This window comes from Barbus barbus (assembly GCF_936440315.1).
Source record: "Barbus barbus genome assembly, chromosome: 33".
Taxonomy (NCBI): domain Eukaryota; kingdom Metazoa; phylum Chordata; class Actinopteri; order Cypriniformes; family Cyprinidae; genus Barbus; species Barbus barbus.
This window is the reverse complement of record NC_136761.1, coordinates 7,483,528-7,507,119: the sequence shown is the minus strand read 5'-3', so window position 1 is coordinate 7,507,119 and position 23,592 is coordinate 7,483,528. Positions and strand designations below refer to the sequence as shown.

At 35.7% G+C, this 23,592-nt stretch overlaps 3 protein-coding genes across 4 annotated transcripts; 1 reads left to right on the top strand and 2 right to left on the bottom strand.

Moving 5' to 3' along the window:
* The first annotated feature begins 1,235 nt into the window (after window positions 1–1,235).
* Window positions 1,236–6,157, top strand: LOC306853207 (H-2 class II histocompatibility antigen gamma chain-like). 2 transcript variants are annotated; one of them, XR_013782718.1, is made up of 8 exons: window positions 1,236–1,439; window positions 2,615–2,784; window positions 2,968–3,080; window positions 3,167–3,218; window positions 4,192–4,287; window positions 4,369–4,569; window positions 4,878–4,929; window positions 5,818–6,157. XR_013782718.1 is itself a non-coding variant. In XM_079390447.1 (8 exons), exons 1-6 carry the CDS (start codon window positions 1,369–1,371, stop codon window positions 4,566–4,568), a joined length of 702 nt encoding a protein of 233 aa, XP_079246573.1. In that variant the 5' UTR covers window positions 1,236–1,368; the 3' UTR covers window position 4,569; window positions 5,614–5,628; window positions 5,818–6,157. The 2 variants fall into 2 exon arrangements, 1 of the variants encoding a protein (XP_079246573.1); XM_079390447.1 differs by lacking the exon at window positions 4,878–4,929 and adding an exon at window positions 5,614–5,628.
* A 10,731-nt stretch (window positions 6,158–16,888) lies between these two features.
* On the bottom strand, window positions 16,889–23,590 carry LOC306853667 (SLC35A4 upstream microprotein-like). Its single transcript, XM_079391238.1, has 3 exons — window positions 23,533–23,590; window positions 21,047–21,145; window positions 16,889–18,815 (listed from the first exon to the last, which is right to left on the bottom strand). Exons 1-3 carry the CDS (start codon window positions 23,545–23,547, stop codon window positions 18,615–18,617), a joined length of 315 nt encoding a protein of 104 aa, XP_079247364.1. The 5' UTR covers window positions 23,548–23,590; the 3' UTR covers window positions 16,889–18,614.
* On the bottom strand, window positions 17,194–18,135 carry LOC306853666 (putative UDP-sugar transporter protein SLC35A4; the record flags this gene model as incomplete). The annotated part of the gene is made up of 1 exon (XM_079391237.1): window positions 17,194–18,135. The coding sequence occupies one exon, from the start codon at window positions 18,133–18,135 to the stop codon at window positions 17,194–17,196; it is 942 nt and encodes a 313-aa protein (XP_079247363.1).
* Window positions 23,591–23,592: the final 2 nt, after the last annotated feature.

The window sequence follows — 23,592 nt, the reverse complement described above, 5'->3', positions numbered from 1 at the left end:
TGTGACGAAGGTCAGAACTCCTGTTATGTAGATTTTTGAGGTGAACTCTTGTCATAAATGAATCTATTACTTTCCCTACATAATTGGTAACAGAAAAAACAGTGGAGTCTTAGACCTTTCCAACAATATACAATAACAATATACAATTTGTCATGATTAGATTAGGATTTATTAGTAATACAGAAGTATTTAGGCGTCCCTCTGAGGGGATGAGTTTATCTTTTTATCTCTTTTTCAGGTATACAATTATATATCGATGATATATTGCTATACACGCAAGCCTTCATATCGTCTGATTTCATATTGATCCTCAAACTCAGATTCGACTGAATTGTGTCTGAAAAGACATCTCATCATTTGATTATGTATAGATTACAGACCTTAAGTGACTGTTTTTGCAGCAGCAAAAGAAAATGATTCACAAATATTCATAGTTTTTATAGTAAATGTCATTTTTTATAAACACTAACTGGCTTCAATATCATTTCTGATAAATACGTCAAAGATTTAGTTTCCGAAAAGCAAGCCATAAATCCGAAATCATGTAGCCAATGCTTTCACTTCACGTTTGATATTTGGAAAGGATGTCGTATCTTCATTTCTTCTTTGCGGTTTCTTCGTTTCTCAGTTCTGCCTTTCAGGAATAACCAAAACATTGCTATACTGAAAGTAAGCCGCTTTGTTCTCCAATCAGAGAGACTGGATACATGAATCAGTTGTATCTTGGAAGAACTTGCACTAATTCCCTCACATTTCATCATCTCTATGTTTTTATTTCAAAATAACGCCACTTAAAATTTTACAGCAGTGTAAAGACTGTTGGATAAAACTTAATTATAAGTTTGAGTGCTAAAACTTCACTCATTTAAGCACTTATCATTAATGTAGGCCTACATTTAAACAGACTTCAGAAATGCAAGATAGAAAGATATAGCCTAAGTATCATAAATGGCATATATTTTACATATATGACTGCATATTTTCTAAACATACCTGTATAATGATTTAATTGACTAATGAGAGTTATTAGAAAGAATAACCTTATATGGGTGTCAAATCCGTCTCTGAAATAGGGATTTATTCTGTATTTGAACATTTGAAAGAGGAATGGGAATGTTTTATTTTCACTGTTATTTCTCATGTTTACATACAGGTTGAAGTATTCTTCTCTCCATCAACAAATGACGCTCTTCTTATCAGCCAATCACATTTGAGATGTGAAGAGCGCCCGAATCAGATTCAGCTTCATATCTGGGACTTTCCATCACAGACGTCCTGAAAAGTGGGTTCGAGAGGCGCATAAAACCTTTGGAGAGTTACAGAGAGTTGCATTTAGTGTTAGAGACATAAACACACACAGACACGCCAATGGAGGATCATCAGAGCGATGCGCTGATTCAGCGCGTGCCAAGCCAGGAGACCGTCGTGAGCCGTGGAGGGTACATTTATTTATTTATTTGTTTGCGATGTAAAGTTTTTGTGTGACATAATATTTATTATTATTATTATTATTATTATGAATGCATATATTATTACATTACAGCAGTGCATGGTGGTAATTATAATATAGCATAAATATTCAATAGTCCGTGGAACTTTTTTTTGCATGTGTTGGTAGGCAGTTCAAAGACAGTTATGTGCGAATAAAAACACTGTTAATGATCACGAATAATTATGTAACTCATTTCAGTACATTTAGTGTGAAATTCCAATGAAAAACTGCGAAATCAGAAAGAAGGAAATCAAACTCTGCCTAGCTACTGGTGGCGTCACACGCGCTGACGGTATTGATTGGGTGTTTTTATTAAATAGACAGCGCGACCAGACTGTTTTGGAGAAGTTTTTAATAAATACTTTTTGATTTTAATATACTCAGTTATTAGTTATTTAGATCTCAATACGTTACAATCAAATAGACTTTACATATAAGTGAGTTAATGTTTTTATGCAATTTTTAATAATTGTTCATATTTGGTTTTAATTCTAAAGTTTTAGTATTATGCAATGCTGTTTTGTTATTTTTATTTAAATATATGTCTATGCTATTATTAATTACTGTTATTATTTCAGTTTCAGTTTTAGTTATTTTAGTAGGCTACGTCAAGTTAACTAAATAACTAAATTAAAAATAAATGCTATCTTGACAACAACAATATACATTTTTATATTGCAATTTTTGTTGACTTGTATTTTAAGCAACTAATTTTTATAATTTAGTTTTAATTTTAGTTAATTAGAACTAACCTACTTATAACGCTGCATTTGGACATTTTTGTATGTTTAAAACTCAAACCAGCCAACATAATTTATAAAAAAAACATAAAACCATTAAATGTACAGTTTCCCTAAATAAATGACATGTAAAATTCCCTAAATTAATTTCTCTTTTCAAATCAAATGAATAGAAAATCAACTACAAAAAATCCCCAGGATCTCAATTCAAAACAGGCACATCGTGAATCATTGGAAATTTTCATTTTTAGGGGAATTACAGTTTCTGTGTTAGATAGATGACCATTTGTTTCAAGATAATCAACACCCACACAAACATACATGAGAAATGCCCCTGACCAGCAGCAGGTCTCATATGTTTGTTCTGTGGCGTGTCCTGCAGGAACTCCAATGGAAAGGCGCTGAAGGTGGCCGGACTGACGGTTCTGGCTTGTCTTCTGCTGGCGGGACAGGCACTGACCGCGTACCTCGTCTGGGGTCAGAAGGAACACATCAGTGCTCTGACCACCGGCCAGGAGAAGCTGAAAACGGAGCTCACCAGAAAGATGTCCGGTGAGCAACACAGCCAAAGGAATTACATGAACTAAACATCAAACACAGAGTCATTACACACTATTCATTTACAGAAATACAAGTCATTTCTCCAAATTATTCATGTATATTATTCAGGAAACAACTGGCACTTAAGAGTTAATGAATCATGTTCTTATCGTTTATCTATGTTTGGTCTGACAGCTTCTCCTCCAAAGGCTATGCATCTTCCCATGAACAGCATGCCTCTGCTGAAGGATTTCTCTGATGAGTCCTCTGACCAGACCTCCGGCAAGAAGAGCAGCGTTCCCCTCACTGTGAGATTCAACAGCTAATAATAATCTTCATCCATAGTGGTTTTTTTTTGTTGTTGAATATCTAATTCTTTTTTTTTTTTTTTTAGAAACTGCAACCAATTTTCACAAACCAGAGAGAGGGCAGTGGACAGCTGGATGGTAAAATCACCAACTTAAAGATAAAAAAAAAAAAAAAAAAAATATATATATATATATATATATATATATATATATACACATGTATATATAATTTAGGTTTTTCATTAAAAATTATATTAGCAGCCAGTGTTGTTAATAAAACTAGAACTATTTTTTTAAAAACTGTTATTTAGATATTATTTTAGGATTAGTATTTGATAGTATTTATAAACATATTTATTCATATTTTGAATTAGCTTTAATTTATCATTTTTGGTTTTGAAGTTTTTTAAATTTTGTTATTTTTATTATTATTATTTATATAATTCTATTTACCTTTAATTTATTGTTTTAGGTTTATATATTTCAATTAGTTGCCAAGGCAACATTTAAAAATCACTAGGGTCATTTAAGTTTTTCCTCTAATAGTTGTTTTGTTTTTCAATTATTTTTCTAATTTAATTCAAGTTTTTCATTATGAATTATATTAGCAGCCAGTGTTGTTAATAAAACTATATTTAAAAAATAGGTCATTGAAATGAATCTGAAATACAAGAGAGTAAAACTGAAAAACTTATATTTAAAAAAACTGTTACAAATATTTAGCTGAAATAAAAGTACAAACAATAGAAATAAAAATAAAAATGAAAGCTACTGAATTAAATAAAACTAATAAAATTGACAAATGCGCATAACAAAATCAATTAACTTGAACTAAAATTAAAACTGAAAATATTACTTAAAATGTGTGTCTGTGTATACACACACTTTAATACATACAGTATATTACAGAAATAAAAATATTAAACTACATATAGTTAATATATAAATACATATACAATATATAAATACACTAGATTATTATAGAACAGAAATGACTAGAAATAAAAATGTAAAATATGAATAACTATAACAAACTATACACTATGTATAAACTATAGGCTTCTGTATATCATAAACATTCTGAATATGATTCTCCATGTTCTGTGAAAAGCTTCCAGACTGATGGCGAAGAGGATGCATCTGCCAATGAGGAGCCTGCCACTGCTGGTGAACATGGATGAGGAGGTGAAGAGCTCTCCTGAATCAGGTGAGACACACACACACACACACACACACACTGATTCGTTCAGATCTATGTATAACACAGACGTGCTTGTGTCTCCCACAGTTGTTGAGGTTCAGAGTAAGTGTCAGCTGGAGTCTCAGAGGCAGGTGAGACCCGGGTACTTCAAGCCTGAGTGTGATGAGCAGGGCAACTATCTGCCCATGCAGTGCTGGCACAGCACCGGATACTGCTGGTGTGTGGATAAAGACGGCAACGAGGTCCCGGACACACGCATGCGCGGCAAACGCCCCCAGTGCAGCTAAGGTGCGAGAAAACTTCACAATAAATGAATATAAATGTTATGCTGCAAACTGTTATTTTTGGATTAGCATTTATTTGTATTCATATACATTCATATTTTTGGTTTTCATTAATTTTTTTTATTTTTTTTTAAATGTTTATTATTTTTTATAATTCTATTTACCTTTAATTTTATTTATTTTAATTTGAGTTTATTTTAGTTACTTGCCAAAGCAACATTTAAAAACCATTAAGGTCATTTAAGTTTTTCATAATAGGCCTAGTTGTTTTGTTTTTCAGATGTATTTTCATTACCAATTTTTTTTTTTAAGTTTTAGTTTTACAACACAGGTTCAGGTCTCTCCTTCAATGTAAGTTTATTTTGTGCCTAAAATTGAAAGTGTTTAATAATATTTATATACTAGTATAGTATTTATTAATATTTTGAATTAGATTTTTTTATATCTTCATTTTAGTTCAAGTTTCATTAATTTCACAATGTTCTTTTATTATATTTGTTTTATATACGAATATATTTCTAATTAGCTTTAATTTATTCTTATTTTAATTTTAGTACTTAAATTTATTTCAGTTAGTTGCCAAGCCACCAGTTTTTAAATTGAAGTTTTCCATTCAATATTTATATCAAATAAATAATTAATTGACAAAATTAAAAAGATTTTTTGACAGTTGTAGCTAACCACAACGACACTGGCTGCTTTTTTCTAACATCTGATGTTCGTTTGAGTTTTCGTTTTAAGTTTTTCATCTAAAATTATTATTATTTACTTTTTTTTCCAGCTTCTTTTCAATTACCAAAAATGTTTTTAATAGTTTTACGTTTAGGTACACTCAGTAAAACAAGTCGCTAATATAATTTGTAACGAAGAAGTTGAATTAAATTGCGCAACAATAGCACATACAGTATAAATTCATACTATGATCAAACAAACTAGAAATGCACAAAAAAAACATGAATTATTAAGTGAATAACTTGTATAATAAAATGGCATTGACATCTTTCTCTGTGTTTGTTTCATGCACTTCTCCGCTGATGGATAATCACAGATGCTGATCTTCTCGGTGAGTGTATCATACAGTCTATTGTAGCTAATATGAGCATCTGATACAGACTGATAAATATTAGTAGTAAACTTATACATCAAATTTTGAAGTAGAAAGGCTGAAATAGTGTTTTAACAAATAATCTTTGTTAAAATCGTATTCTGATGTACTCATAACTGATGTTTGTGTGTGTCTCTGTTTCTCCAGAGTGAATCATCTCGTCCAGCAATGAAGAGAATAACTCCTGTCTTATTACCTGTCATTAGTTTCAGCTCCTGACGATTAATTAGTCCATATGGATGATATAGATGGGAATAACCCAATAACCTTCCTACTGAAGATCTGTTCTTCTGATCTGTGTTCAGAGTAGATAAAAATACGCAGCATATTAGCGCTGGTCTAACCCTTATTCTAATACTATCTACAATAAGCCCTCTGTGTGACACCATTTCTTTGTATTTTAATTTGAACTCACAGCATGTTGTTAGAGGTAGCATGAATATTACAGTGATTATAACTGTAAATAAACACATGCTGTTTCCAAATATGACTGTGTCTGTCATTGTTTTATTTAAAAAGGTTTTACACTATCCATAAAAATCAGCAAAAATATTATTTATTAAACAGGAATATTTTTAATTCTGTCTGAATGATCTCTGTGTGTTTTGATATGAACATGAAATTAAAAATATTACATTTATTGTGTAGACATGTTAAAGATAAAGTGCCAATGAAATAGGGCACAGAATACTAGTTATTATAAGTGCTATTCATATTGCAATAAATATGATTATAAAAGTTAAATGGCAAATAATTGTAAAAAGAGCTGAATTTAAATGTATTATTTAATTTAGTTATTTTTTATAAGATTCAAAATTAAGAGTTTTTTTTCATTTTCTGTTTCGCTTTAATTAGCTTGACTTTTTACATATTTATTTGTTTTATTTTATAGTTATTTTTTAAAGATAAATAAAATAGATAAGTTATTATAAAAATAAAAGTGTTTCTGTTTAGCTCATTTTTATTTACTTCCTTAAGTTAGTTACCAATGCAACTTTTCTATTCATCATTTAAGTTTTAGATATGTTATTCCATTTAGTAGCTTTTTCTAAATTTCAGCTTTCAATTTCAAAAGTTTTTTTATTAAAATTCTTAAGTTTTTTTGTGTGTGAAATGAAGAATAATTGTAATAAAGAGTAAATCTGCACTGAAATGTTATGCAGCTACAGTGTATTATTTATGTACTAGATTATATAATACTACAAAATAAGGCAATGATTGAAAATAACAGGGAAAAATGATACAAGTTCTATTCAGATTGCACTGAACATGACTGAAAACATCATAAAGCAGAACAGCTGCACATACAGATGTAAATATTAAGAGTTCTGAGAATGTGCCGTTTGACTCATGCACTTGTTCTTTCAGATCATTTTCACTGAAGTAATAATGTCTATAGTTCCCTAAAAAAGAGTTCTGCATTCAGACATTTATATTTGAAAAAATAGTCATGCATCGTAATCTGCCATCGCAATCATTTTTTTCTCTAAATGATCTCAATCTTCCTTCTCTTTTTCAAAACAGATATATGTTCAGTATCACTTCCTTATTTATTTCAAGGTAACTTGACTAAAAACATCGTGACTTCCTGAAAATCATGCATTTGAATATGAAAGTGTTGCATGAGGTGAAACGAGGAAATGAGTCTCACAGGAAGACTTTCAGAATAAACTGACCACAGGGTTTGTTTATTGGACGGTGCGGATGATCATGAGATGCAAGCAGTGGTATTTTACCATCATTGAGACAATATCGTTTCTATTTCAGTTAAATGGACAAATTTAAATAGACATTTTTAGATCTACATATTTAAAAAAAAAAAAAAAAACAACAGACTGGAATGACTAAATATACATATAATTACAGACTATAAAAATATAAACTATAGAAATATATAAAACTGAAAAAAACAATAAAAAAATAATATTTTAAAAACAACAAATAATACACAAATATTCCTATTTAGCTTAATTTAATTTTAGTTTTTTTATACACACAGATGCACACACACACACACACACACACACACGCACGCACACACACACACACACACAATCTATATAGACATATTTATAAAAAGTAAAAAAAAAAAAAAAAAAAGAAATAACAAAAACAGATCAGAATGACAAAAATTCACAATAAAATTACCAACTGAAATGAAAATGAAAATAAAAAATAAAAATAATAATATAATAAAAATGAAAAAAAAAAGCTACACTATATTGCCAAATGCATTGGGTCACTCCCTTCTAATGAACAGGTTAGATTACTTTCCATGAGTACACATCTTAATGTTTAAGCATATAATGATATTCCAGGGAATTGTGTGCCTCTAATTTTATAGCAACAGTTTGGACAGGACCCTTTTCTATTCTAACATGACAGTGCATACTTTTGTCCATATAGTGTATGTACAAGTCATTGGTGTTTGGTGATGAGTTTTCGGCTCAAGGTCTGCATTTAAAGTCACACCAGAGGAGTTCAGCAGGGATCAGGACTTGGCTTTCTGCAGAAAGGCTCCTGTCCAAACTGTTGCTATAAAATTAGAAGCACACAATTCCCTAGAATATCATTATATGCTTTAACATTAAGATTTGTACTCATAGAAATTACTAAAGTAGTCAAACATGTTCATTAGAAGGGGGTGACCCAAAACTTTTGGCAAGTTTATATACAGTATATACTGTACAACCCAAATTCGGTAAATGTTGGTACATTTTTTTTATTTGTATACAATGAAAACAATGAAAATCAACATTTCCGGAATTCGGGTAACCCTGAATGCAACACATTTAAACACAAACAGGGGAAAGTGAACACTAATGAATATTTGAAGAGAGTGAAACACAAGCACAAGTACACACACACACACACACTTATCTTCAGTTCAGAGCCGCTCGACACACAAACATGGACTCGTCTGTGAGTAACAACACACTCCCAATCTCATCAATCTCATGCATTTCTGCTCGAGTTTTGTGTGCAATATGAGTTTTATGCTGATTTCTAGTGTGTGTGATTATGTTGTAGGTGGTTGATGGAGGAAGAGCTGAGGAAGAGTGTGAGACAGCAGACAGGAAGAGTGACCTGCAGGACCTCCTAAAACAGGAAATGGACATGCATCTTACTGGTAGGCATGAGGAGACTCACATCAGTCTGTGAGATGATGATAAAGAGGATGATGATGATGATGATGATGATGATGTCAGAGGGCAGGGCCAGTGTCCAAAGGAATCAGGAGAGAGTGAACCGCATCGCACATCTGAAAGAGGAGATCAGATTACAGGAGACTCACAGAGATTCTGGCCAATCACACGCCAGCAGCACGGTGAGTGACCAATCACGAGACACTACTGAGAAACTCAATCCACTGCTGACACCTGATAACAGTTAATCATCTCTCAGCTCTTGTTCTGTCCAGGCTGGACTATTGCAATGCTCTCTTGGTTCTGTCAGACTTTTACAATTAATCCAGAATGCGGCAGCAAGATTAATTTTTAATGAGCCGAAAAGAATGCACATCACACCTCTGTGTATCAATTTGCATTGGCTACCAATAACTGCTCGCATAAAGTTCAAGGCATTAATGTTCACCCACAAAACCACCTCTGGCTCTGCACCCCTTTATCTAAATTCATTACTTCAGAATTATGTACCCTCTAGAAACTTGCGTTCTGCAAGTGAGCGCTGCTTTATTGTGCCATCCCAAAGAGGCACAAAATCACTTTCACAGACTTTTTCATGAACTGTTTCCTCCTGCTGAAATGACCTGCCCATCCGAGCAGCTGAATCCTTAGCCATCTTCAAGAATCGGCTAAAAACACTTCTCTTCCATCTTTATTTGACCCTCTAACCCTAGCACTCTCTGTTCATTTTCTAACTGCGTGTTTTCTTTATAAAAGGGCTCTAACACTATAGCCTTCTCTATTCTTTTTCTATTCTATCTGCTTGTTTTCTTTTTATTATATATATACAAATGTGAATACACACACACACACATACATATATACACACACACACACACACATACATATATATTGCTACGTGTACTGCGTTAGGCTAAATTTGTCACTTGCATATCATTGTTCTTTTGTTGCTTTTGATTGCTTCTATTGTCCTCATTTGTAAGTCGCTTCTGCTAAATGACTAATTGTAAATGTCATCTACTCTAGTGCTTTTATTGTATATTTTCGGTTTTCATTAGTTTTAGTAATTTTGTTTTTTGTTGTTATTGTTATTAGGTTTATTTCAGTTAGTTGCCGATGTAACATTTCTATTTGTCCTTATTAATCTAACATTTGTATTTTGTTTCATTTAAACTTTATTTAAATGACCAAAAATGATTTTAAATAGTTTTAGTAAAATTGTTATGTAATTTTCTCGTTGTTATAAATTTTTGCCTATTTTACATTTCTATTCTGCTTTATTTTTATTTGTAGTTTTTGCACTTTAACTTTTATTTCAGTTAGTTCCTATAAGGTTACATTTCTATTTGTTTTTTTGTGTGTCTTTTGTATAATATACCCTACATTTAATTTTATTTCATATACTTTTTTTCAATTTAGTAGGCTAATTTGAGTTATTTTAGTAGTTTGGTATGCGCTTTTCACTTTTTTGTTCGTTTTTGTCTTGTTAAAATATTTGTACTTAGATTTTGTTTCTTTATTTGTTTGTTTATAATATTAGCATCAACAGCCCCTGATCTTCTTGAGGATTTACTGCATGATGCTGCAGTTAGAATAATGCCCCTATAATTCAAGTTATGAGGGTAAAAATATGCCTGTATAAGTATTTGTTCTTGTTTATTTGCTTATTTAAGATTCAAGATTTTTATTTTATTTTTATTTGCTTATAACATCTCATATAGTCAAGTAATATTACACAAGCAAGAGTGACATTTTTTTCTGAATATCAGTGCATTAGCATGATCTTGGACACAATATTGTTTGTTTTTGCTATGTTTCGTCAACACAAAGAGTTCCAAACTAAGCTTGAGAAGAACTGTTGCAGAGATGTGTCTGTGTCTGTGAGAGAGAGAGAGAGAGCGAGAGAGAGAGAGAGAGAGAGAGAGAGAGCGAGAGAGAGAGAGAGAGAGAGAGAGAGCGAGAGAGCGAGAGGGGAAATTTAAAAACACATTTTGTGACGACTAGCTTATTTATATGTAGCTCAAATTCTGCATGCATGTTACAGTGCATAATAAAAGCCAAAATTATATGATATTTTGTCTGGTAAACTCTGATAAAAACATTAACAGACATGTTGACCAAGACATCTTTTATTTCTCTCTTTTTTTTGTTTTTGTTTTTTTTGTTTAAGAATTTTAAAGAGTATACTCTTTATTTGTATTTTTTGTGATATGGACCTAAGGGTCTGAAATAAAGAAATAATAATAATCATAATAGTAATAATAATAATAATAACCAACAATAAATAATAAAAATATCATTACATATATATATATATATATATATATATAGCGCTTTTCTAAGCACTCAAAACGCTTTACATTGTGAGGCGGAATCTCCTCATACACCAGTGTGAAGCATCCACCTAGATGATGTAGTGATTAAATATTATTTTTCAAAAACAAAACCTTTCCAAGCTGTAATCTCACTCTTACGGTCATTCTGACACAATGGAAAACGCTATTAATTTATGCTTATGGGGCTTTTATTTTGTAAAAAACAATTTATTAGCAAGAATACAATTGTAGTGCTCTGTAACTGGATTTCTTACCAGCAAGAATTTAATTGAGAGCTCTGTAATTGCATTTTTACTAGTAAGCACTGAATTAATTAACGCTCTAATTGGCATTATTTTTATCCAGAAGACTGCTTTTTGTACAGACTGAGGTGAGTGGACCAGGTGGCAACTTTTCCAAAGTTGGACAAGCTTTGTTATGAAATGCACGCACCTCTTGGGAACTGTAATGGGCACACAATATTATTGACTTCATAAATAAGCAAATCAGAACTTGTGTGAATGTGTTTGTCTCTCAGGCGGATCATGAGAAACTCCTGGAGCGCAGAAGGAGACTGAGAGAGACTCACGAGAGACTGATCGAGAAGGAACTGAGGAAGATGGAGAGAGAATTACAGGAGGAGCAGGTGAGAGCAGCAGACACATGAGAAATAAAAGAAATCAACAGATATAAATATATGGAGTCATGTGTTTATATCAAAATTGTTCCCTATTCATCTTTTTGTGTGCCTTAGGCTTATTGTGTTTTTAAAGTGGTCATGAACTGCCTTTGTTTTTTATTTTGTACTATTCTCTGAGGCTAAAAAAGGTAGTGATGTATAATTGGTGGGCGGGGCTAGATAGGCAGCGATGTAGAAGCAGACGTTGATATTCTTCTGAGGAGGCGGTGTTTAGCCACATTATTACATCATAGAGTGACACATTGATTCCACAAGCTGTTGTTGTTGGCAGACTGGCTTCAATATAAGCTGTTATGAAACTTCTGTTATGTAAGTTTTGAAACTTACAGAAAGTTTTTATAGCACAATGACCTCTTACAGTATATGTCAAAAGATCAAGGGAATTTTGATTTCTCAGTTCATGACCCCTTTAATAAAACAGATATTTCCAGTCCTGGCTTCTGATTGGTCAATCCGTTTATAAAATGTAGTTTATAAATTGTTGTCAGTGTTTTAGACCTGTAACAGTTATTATTGTGGCGTTCAGATGAATTCTGGTTGAGTTAAGTGTTCTGATTATGTGACTGACTCTGTCCCATCTGCAGATGGGTGGTGTGGAGGGCGAGATGTCATACCTGCACAGAGAGAGACACATCCTGGTTCTTCAGATCGAGGTGCTGCGCAGGGAGAACCAGCAGGCCTATGCAGACCTGGAGACCCAGAGCAGACAACACCAGCAGGAGATCAACAACCTCAGAGAAGAGAGTCTGCAGGTGAACATCTACTGAGGAACAACACTGAGTCAGCATTTAGGATGTTTTTTTGTTTTTTGTTTTAAATTGGGAGAAGCAAAAATATTACAAGTCCATATTCCAATTACAGTCAGCTATAAAAATAAAGGTTACATTGGGGAGATGCCACAGAAAACCATCTTTGGTTCCTCAAAGAAGCTTTCAGAGTTTCATTCATTCTTATTCTTAGTGTGAAGAACATTTTAAGAATCTAAAGAACTTCTTCAGCTATAAAGATCCTTTTGATCAATGGAAATATTCCATGGATGTTAAAGGTTCTTTAAAAAGGAGCTTAGACACTAAATTAAATTAGAACGCGAGAAGAAAAAAAGGAAAATAATTAAAATTAAAAACCAATAAATAAAAACAAATACAAGAAGAGAAGAAATTTAAAAAATCTAAACACAAAAACAGGCATATCAAAGAGCACACAATTATCACTGATATATATATATATATTTTTTTTTATAGAACTACAAATGTATTTAATAAAAATTTGACTGAATATTTAAGAAATATTTGCTAACATTTATATTTACCTTTTTTAGAATTTAACTGACTGTGCAGCACTTTGTTTGCCTTTGCTCTTATTAAATTTGCTATATAAATAATGCTATATAAATAATGCTATATAAATAATGGTGATTTATGCTAATGTAACTGAAAATGTGAAAAAAATAGCAAATAAGTTTAGGGCTCACAATCTTTCATAATCTGAAACCAGATTGGATTCATTCGGATTGCCGACAATTATGTAAACATTCCTAATTGAAAACCGACATCAGTTTCAATCTGTTCTTCATGCATCATATTAATAAGAAACCATACTGTTCCTCATATAAACCTTCACTGTAATATAATGAACTGCAGGGGTTCTGAACTCTGGCCCTCGAGATCCACTTTCCAGCAGTGTTTTGGTCAAACCTTGATCAAACTCAACTGTCTGTAACTTTATAGTAATCATAAAGACACTGATTAGCTTGTTCGGGTGTGTTTGATTAGAGCTCGAGCTAAAGTCTGCAGGAAATTGGACCTAAAGGGCCACGGTTGAGAACCCCTGATGAAGAATATAGTTGTATGTAGTTATGTACAGGAGCTGAATTTCCTTTAATATATCATTATAGTGTCATCTAGTGGTTTGAATGTTTTTTTTTTTTTGTGATGGTTGTGTTTGTAGGTGTTCAGGGCATTTCGTGAGGTTCTGGAGGAACAGAGGTGGATGTCTGAGAGAAGGTACAGGAATCTGCTCTTAGATGCCATTCAGGACGCGGTTCATCTGTCCTCACAAAACCTGCAGCTCCAGGAGGAAATCCAGCAGCTCCAGAAAGGTCTCAGTCCCACTCCATGAAACATCTGATCCAACATGGGAAAAAGAAGTCACAGGAAAAGATCAAGTTGAGTTATTTTTAACTTAGTGTCCATGAAGGGCATCTGTGACAAGCACATGCAACATTTAATGCAGCACAAAATGAATATCTTCCACTGTACAGGTACATCTCAAAAAATTAGAATATCATGAAAAAGGTCAATATTTTTGTCACTCATTTCAGAAAGTGAAACCCATATATTATATAGATGCATTACACATAGAGTGAAATATTTCAAGCCTTTATTTCTTGAAATTATGGCTTACAGATAATGAAAACCCAAAATTCAGCGTCAGAAAATTTGAATATTACATAAGATCAATAAAAAAAGGATATTTTAAACAGAAATGTCAGGCTTCTGAAAAGTATGTTCATTTCTATGCACTCAATACTTGGTAGGGCCTCCTTTTGCATGAATTACTGCATCAATGCAGCGTGGCATGGAGGCAATCAGACTGTGGCACTGCTCAGGTGTAATGGAAGCCCAGGTTGCTTTGATAGCAGCCTTCAGGTCATCTGCATTGTTAGGTCTGGTGTCCCTCATCTTCCTCTTGACAATACCCCATAGATTCTCAATGGGGTTCAGGTCAGGCGAGTTTGCTGGCCAATCAAGCACAGTAACACCATGGTCATTGAACCAGCTTTTGGTACCTTTGGCAGTGTGGGCAGGTGCCAAGTCCTGCTGGAAAATGAAATCAGCATCTCCATAAAGCTTGTCAGCAGAAGGAAGTGAAGTGCTCTCAAATTTCCTGGTAGATGGCTGTGTTGACTGTGGACTTCAGAAAACACAGTGGACCAACACCAGCAGATGACATGGCAGCCCAAATCAACACTGACTGTGGAAACTTCACACTGGACTTCAAGCAACATGGATTCTGTGCCTCTCCACTCTTCCTCCAGACTCTGGGACCTTGATTTCCAAATGAAATGCAAAATTTACTTTCATCTGAAAAGAGGACTTTGGACCACTGAGCAACAGTCCAGTTCTTTTTCTCCACAGCCCAGGTAAGACGCTTCTGACGTTGGCTCTGGTTCAGAAGTGGCTTGGTAGCCCTTTTCCTGAAGCCGTCTGAGCTGGTGACTCTTGAAGCACTGACTCCAGCTTCAGTCCACTACTTGTGAAGCTCTCCCAAGTGTTTGAATTGGCTTTACTTGACAGTATTCTCAAGCTTGCGGTCATCCCTGTTGCTTGTGCACCTTTTCCTACCCAAATTCTTCCTTCCAGTCAACTTCGCATTTAATATGCTTTGATACAGCACTCTGTAAACAGCCACGCCTCTCAGTAATGACCCTCTGTGACTTACCCTCTTTGTGGAGGACGTCAATGTTCGTCTACTGGATCATTGCCATGTCAGCAGTCTTCCCCATTATTGTGGTTTCAAAGAACAAGAGATACCCAGAATTTATACTGTAGGGATGGTCATTAATTGAAACTCAAATGTAAATATTCTAATATTTCGAGATACTGATTTTTGACTTTCATGAGCTGTAAGCTCTAATCATCAAAATTAAAACAAAAACACTTTTGAAATGTTTTACTTTACATGTAATGATTAAATCGTCGTGAGTCGTGGCCTAATGGTTAGAGAGTCGGACTCGTAATCCAAAGGTTGCGGGTTTGAGTCTCCGGCCGGCAGGGATTGTAGGTGGGGGGAGTGAATGTACAGCGCTCTCTCCACCCTCAATACCACGACTGAGGTGCCCTTGAGCAAGGCACCGAACCCCCAACTGCTCCCCGGGCGCTGCAGCATAAATGGCTGCCCACTGCTCCGGGTGTGTGTGTGTGTTCACTGCTGTGTGTGTGCACGTTGGATGGGTTAAATGTCTTTACACGAATTCCAAGTATGGGTCACCATACTTGGCAGTATGTCACTTCAAAATAAATTTTTTTAGATGTACCTGTATGTTTGTTTTGTTTCCCAATACAAATATGTAAACATTTTTAATCACAATACATTTACTTGAGATGCAAATTGATCATATGTGACCATGGACCACAAAAGCAGTCATAAGTCGCTGGGGTATATTTGTAGCAATAGCCAACAATAATACATTGTATGTGTCAAAATTATCGATTTTTCTTTTATGCCAAAAATCATTAGGATATTAAGTAAAGATCATGTTCCATGAAGATATTTTCTAAATTTCCTATCGTAAATATATCAAAACTTCATTTTTGATTAGTAATATGCATTGCTAAAAACTTCATTTGGACAACTTTAAAGCCGATTTTCTCAATATTAAATTTTTTTTTGCACTCTCATTTTCCAGATTTTCAAATAGTTGCATCTAGGCCAAATATTGTCCTATTCAGATGACGTATAAATCTCAATAAAAAAAAAAAAAAGACTCATATGACTGGTTTTGTGGTCCAGGGTTTGATGTCTTAGTTTTCTGAGGAATCTAACAAAATAAAATGAGTTTATGCTTAAAACAAAAACAAATATCCATCAGTAGGGAATTGAAACTTTTTTCCCCTTTTGAATTAGTTAGATTTTTCGGATGTTTTTATCTAAAGATACGTTTGCAGGTATAATTAACCTCAATAGTCACAAAACACAGAGACAATGTTTTTACAGTTAACTAATATTAAAACTATTAAAAATTAATTTATCATTTTGTTAATTGAAATAAACCAGATAAAATATAAATATTAGAAATATTGCAACCGAAATAAAATAGTTTACGTTGAAGTAAAATTACAAATACAGAAATAAAAATAAAGCTAAATAGAAATATAAACAGAAAACCAAAATTATAAAAAAGGCAAAAACACATAAAAAAAAAAAATGAGGACTTAAATTAAAATGTTAAAATAAAACAAATAATAGCATATAAATAATACACTGATCAAAAAGACAGCATTTTTCTGTATAATAAATACTAAACACCTCATTATTAAAAATGCTAGACAAGGCCACTGAAAATGAACCATTATATTTATTTGCATAAATGTGTGCAGTACCATTCATTAAACATTTATTTTGTAAATAAAATACTGCATATGAAAAAAAACAATAAATCAGCAGATATTCAGTCTTGATGAGATGATGGTTATTCACAGTAAGATGCACTTCTAGAAGAAGAAGACAGAGATATCTGAGGGCACATACTGAGAAAATAAACAACAGGAGACAGAAATTAAACCATCAGAGAGACGATGTGCTTCACTACTTATAAAGAGTAATAAAAAAAGCAATAAAGTCATCTTCAGTAGCGTTCGATCTACCTGTAATACAGGTACACGGCCCATCCAATCAGCACCACAGGAAACAGGAAGTAAGGTGTGAGCTGTATTCCCAGAATCCCCCACGACAACACGCCATTCACCAGCATAGAAGAGGAGATGACGAACAGCCGCGTGATTCCCGTTCCGTGTTTCATGATAACAGACATGAGGAGCCCGTTAGCAGCCTGTCCCGCAATAATGAGCCAAACGAGAGCAGAGAAACCATCAAAAAACCCCTGCTGCCCGCCGCCAGAGAGATGCGACGCCAGATTGATTCCCACGCCGAAGACATACAAGAACAAGTTCTGGAGACTCAAAGGCAGACGCTGGGTTTTCAGCACCCGTTCGGTGTAAACGGCGGCCAATCCTGAGACGAAACAGTAGACAAGCACCAACAGCAGACCCCAGGATGTGATGTGGAGCCTGACGGCGGATTTGTTTGACGCTTCCCAATCCAAACCGGAGTAGCTGTGACAAACACCAGCGGCCACGAGCAGCCCCAGAGCGAGCCACTGCCCCAATTGCAGCCGCTTTCCCAAGCAGGACGTGTAGAGGAGCGCGGTGGATGCGATTTTTAGGTTACTGAGGACTTGGAAGGAGCTGGGATCCATGTAGGCTTGCATGAACACCACTAGGTTGTTGTTGAAAGCGTAGAGAAGCGCAGGAACGGCGTACGGCGCCACTGCCGACGCTGATATTTTGAGGCCAGATAGATTTCCAGATGCCAACAGAGCTGCTAAGGAAACCACAAGCTTGATGAACTCGATCAGAAGCACACATGACGACGGGCTGAAGGGAACGCGGCCGTCAACTTTGGTGAGGGAGATGAGAGGAGCGTGGGAACCGTAAATAAGGACCAGGAGAAGCAGGAGACAAAGCCAGCGTCTTCTGAGAGGAGGTTCTGCTTCAGATGAACCAACATTATCTATCACAATCATGCTCCCTGTCTGTCAGCAACAGCTGCTTCTGAAAGTACGGGAAGAAGTTCTACAAAAAACTGAAACGAAGCACCGGGACAAACGTAATTCTTCAACGGTGCAGTATGAAACAAAACGGACATAATGCTTGAGCTGCACAATTTGGGGAGGATTAAAATTGAATTTATTTTTCACACAGTGCCACGCTTCACTATGAAAAATACATCACATATATTTATTTAATTATATAGCCTTTGCAATTGGATTAACAAACTAAGCTATATTGTGATTTTGATTTGTGCAGTCCTACATGATGCCCATTTTTTATCATAACAGTTCAAAATACACACTCACATATAGACCTCAAACCACAGTTTTATCTAATTCAACAGTTTTTGTTCAGGAGGGAAGGAGCTCCGATATGATGCTGAATGACACAAAAGCAAGCAGCAATGATGCATTTTCTCCTCTTCAGTCTGAATTGGGTTGCTAATGAGCTGTTAATCACTCGGCCCTTTCTTCAGAGAGTTCAGGAAGTCTCGTAGGCTCGTTTCAATGTTGGGCACCTCATAGTTCTGAGCGGCGTAGATTCCGGTCAAGGTTCCCAAAGCCACTCCCAGGATGGCTGAGGAACGCAGTCTGGAAATCATATACCCGGCCAGGAATCCTTTCAGGAAAGGAGATGCTAATAGTGAGCCACCCTAAAAAACACAAACAGGACAGACAGTTTCAGCTGCTGAATGCCATGCAAGTCATTCTTAATTTATATAAAGTGCAACATGTTTAGAAAATACAATCTTTGCTTATTTTTACTTGTAATTACTAAGGCAGGAGTTTTCATACTGGGGTCCGAGGATGGCAAGGTGGTGGTAGAGGGTCCGTGATAAATTTGGGAAATTTATTTATTTTTTACAAAATGCACACAAGATATTAAGTATGTTTTTTTTATTCACAAAATTATATTTTTAATATAATTAATAATATAATCACAATAATAAATACAATAAAACAATAATAATATTCATAATCATTTTGCTTTCTAAAGAAAAATCATGGCATTAACTGCAACAATTTTACATAATTTTGATTTTTTTTATCTAAATATTTTTCTAAATTAAAATATTTGTAGGAAAAAATAAGTTCAGCTTTAGATATGATGTTATAATTATTTAATTTTGTTGTCATCATTAGGATAATTAAAGTGAACTAAAACCATGAGTTACTTAAACTTTAAATGAAATTAATTTTTTTCCTATTTTAGGCAAGGCAACATTTTTCATTTTCATTTACTTCATACTGATGTACTAAAATAACAAAAACTAATAAATAAAACTGAAACGGGAATAAACATTAATAAAACCTATATAAATAAAAAATACCTTTATAAACAAAAATAAAATGTCAAAAACAAAATTACAAAACTTTTTACAATAAAATAAATAAATAGATGAAAATACAAACTAATTTAAAAATATTAATAAAACTACAAAGATGTAAAGGAAAGAAAACTAATAAAAAAAATTAAATATATAAAAAAAAAAGAATAAAAAGTTACAATAGTATCTTATTACTAAACTAACTAGGGATGCAACGATACCATTTTTTCAGAACCGATCCGATCCTGAAAATTCTGAGTATCTACCGATACCGATACCGATCCAATCCGATACCAGCGCAGCTTTTTTTAAATCGATGTAGAATTTCTATACTTCTGTGTGTCTTACTCGTTTGTGTGTTAAACACAATCTACTACATATCAATAACTTCATTTTAATGAAAAATAACAAATGAAAAAATATGTAATCATAATCTATGACAAAAATACTATTATAAACTTGGTTTATAATACAGCAAAAGTACTCTAGAAAAATCATGGGTGCACAATAATTTTATAAAACCTAGTGAAACATTTTTATTTACAAATAAAAGTGAATAAGTGTAGGACTAAATCTGGTGAAATTATACACATTGCTCTTTGAATTGTTGTAAAATACATTCATGAAAAAACAAGCAAATACATTTATATATAAATATATAGGCTACTATAAAATTAAAAGACATTTCTTTTAAATCTATAGCACAGTAATGAAGGCAGCAACATATGATAGATAGGACAGAACAAGAAAGACTGTTAATAATCTTTCATTGTGCAAAAGTATTATAATAAGCAAGACTCCAATAAAGAGCAGCAGAAAGCGCTTATGCGCAAAATGATGCGCTTGAAGCGACATGGAGTCACTGCACACAGCGCTCTGAGTCCGCATAGAAACGTTGAAAGTACTAAGGGAAGAGATATTGATGCGTAGTGTATTAAATCTGTGCGTAAGTTTATCAAGCCTTTTCTTTTAACAGTTTTAAACCTCAGTAACTGTGCGCTCTTGAAGAGAGTTTGACTGTAGTAACCGAACGCGACACGCAGTTTGAACGCTGAATGGAGGATGACAGACAGCCGCGGCGGAGAGAAGAGTTTACCTGAACTTGAATTTAAAGACTTAAATATTCATCTGTACCTCAGATTAAACCATGGAACAGCTTCAGAACACTTGAAATATAGTGCATGAAAACTTTATGGTGCTTTATAATGTTTTTGTGCTTTCGTGGGGCTTAACAATAACACAATAGTATATGCACAATATCGGATTTGGATCGGTCTCGTCTGACCGATACCCGATCCGATGTCGATCCTGAGTATCGGCTCGATGCATCCCTAAAAATAACACTGGTCACAATAATAATGATAATAAATATAATATTATCCTCAGTATAAATCTAAATTTTATACATAAAAATCTACAACTTTATATTTATTAATGGGGGAACCATCTTATTACAAAACAAAACTAATTATCAGTATAGCGCCACACTTTCTGTATATTCTCTTTAGTAATAGTTGGGACCGGACCGATCCAGATCAGTCGTGATTCTGCTGTACCTGAGGAATTCCAGCTTGAACCTCATTCTCCACCTTCTTCTGGATCTCCTCCAGTTGGTCTTTGAGCTCAGCCAGATCCTTCAGTCGAGTCACCGGATCCTGAAACAGAGCCGACACACATCAGACTCAGACCACATTAGACCACATCAGACTCAGACGACATGAGACTCAGACCACATGAGACTCAGACCACATGAGACCACCTCAGACTCAGACCACATCAGACTCAGACCACATGAGACCACATCAGACTCAGACCACGAGACTCAGACAACATGAGATCACCTCAGACTCAGACCACGAGACCACATCAGACTCAGACCACATCAGACTCAGACCACATGAGACTCAGACCACATGAGACTCAGACCACATGAGACCACCTCAGACTCAGACCATGAGACCACCTCAGACTCAGACCACATGAGACTCAGACCACATGAGACCACATCAGACTCAGACCACGAGACTCAGACCACATCAGACTCAGACCACATGAGACCGCATCAGACTCAGACCACGAGACCACATCAGACTCAGACCACATCAGACTCAGACCACATGAGACTCAGACCACATGAGACCACCTCAGACTCAGACCACATGAGACCACCTCAGACTCAGACCACATGAGACTCAGACCACATGAGACCACATCAGACTCAGACCACATGAGACCACATCAGACTCAGACCACGAGACTCAGACAACATGAGACCACCTCAGACTCAGACCACGAGACCACATCAGACTCAGACCACATGAGACCACCTCATTCTCAGACCACATGAGACCACCTCAGACCACATGAGACCACCTCAGACCACATGAGACCACCTCAGACTCAGACCGCATGAGACTCAGACCACATGAGACCACATCAGACTCAGACCACATGAGACCACATCAGACTCAGACCACGAGACTCAGACAACATGAGACCACCTCAGACTCAGACCACGAGACCACCTCAGACTCAGACCACATGAGACTCAGACCACATGAGACCACATCAGACTCAGACCACGAGACTCAGACCACATCAGACTCAGACCACATGAGACCGCATCAGACTCAGACCACGAGACCACATCAGACTCAGACCACATCAGACTCAGACCACATGAGACTCAGACCACATGAGACCACCTCAGACTCAGACCACGAGACCACCTCAGACTCAGACCACATGAGACTCAGACCACATGAGACCACATCAGACTCAGACCACATGAGACCACATCAGACTCAGACCACGAGACTCAGACAACATGAGACCACCTCAGACTCAGACCACGAGACCACATCAGACTCAGACCACATGAGACCACCTCATTCTCAGACCACATGAGACCACCTCAGACCACATGAGACCACCTCAGACCACATGAGACCACCTCAGACTCAGACCGCATGAGACTCAGACCACATGAGACCACATCAGACTCAGACCACATGAGACCACATCAGACTCAGACCACGAGACTCAGACAACATGAGACCACATCAGACTCAGACCACGAGACTCAGACAACATGAGACCACCTCATTCTCAGACCACATGAGACCACCTCAGACCACATGAGACCACCTCAGACCACATGAGACCACCTCAGACTCAGACCGCATGAGACTCAGACCACATGAGACCACATCAGACTCAGACCACGAGACTCAGACAACATGAGACCACCTCAGACTCAGACCACGAGACCACCTCAGACTCAGACCACATGAGACCACCTCATTCTCAGACCACATGAGACCACATGAGACCACCTCAGACCACATGAGACCACCTCAGACTCAGACCGCATGAGACCACCTCAGACTCAGACCACATGAGACCACCTCAGACTCAGATCACATGAGACCACCTCAGACTCAGATCGCATGAGACTCAGACCACGAGACCACATCAGACTCAGACCACGAGACCACATCAGACTCAGACCACATGAGACCACCTCAGACTCAGACCACATGAGACCACCTCAGACTCAGACCACATGAGAGCACCTCAGACTCAGACCACATGAGAGCACCTCAGACTACATGAGACCACCTCAGACTCAGACCACATGAGACCACCTCAGACTCAGACCACATGAGAGCACCTCAGACTCAGACTACATGAGAGCACCTCAGACTACATGAGAGCACCTCAGACTCAGACCACATGAGACCACTGATACAGTGAACTAAACCAACACGCTGTTGTTTATGATTGGACAACACAGATCTGTTTAACTCAATTTCAAGGCACATTCAGTCTGGTTAATGAGATCATATGTTTAATGTTTTGTTTTCTATGACAGCTGTCAAATGCCAAGAGTTCAGAAACACTCAGTGACTGTGCATACTTCTCAACATCGCTAATTAACAAACAGCCATTCGTATGGATAGCACAGCGCTTAAATACACACGACATACCCAGTTTGTTCTTATTTGTGCGCTAAATTAATCACAGACAGACAGTCTCTCACCTTGTCCTCCGCCATACTGCAGAAATGACAAACGATTCAATCTGAGCTCGACTCAGCTGG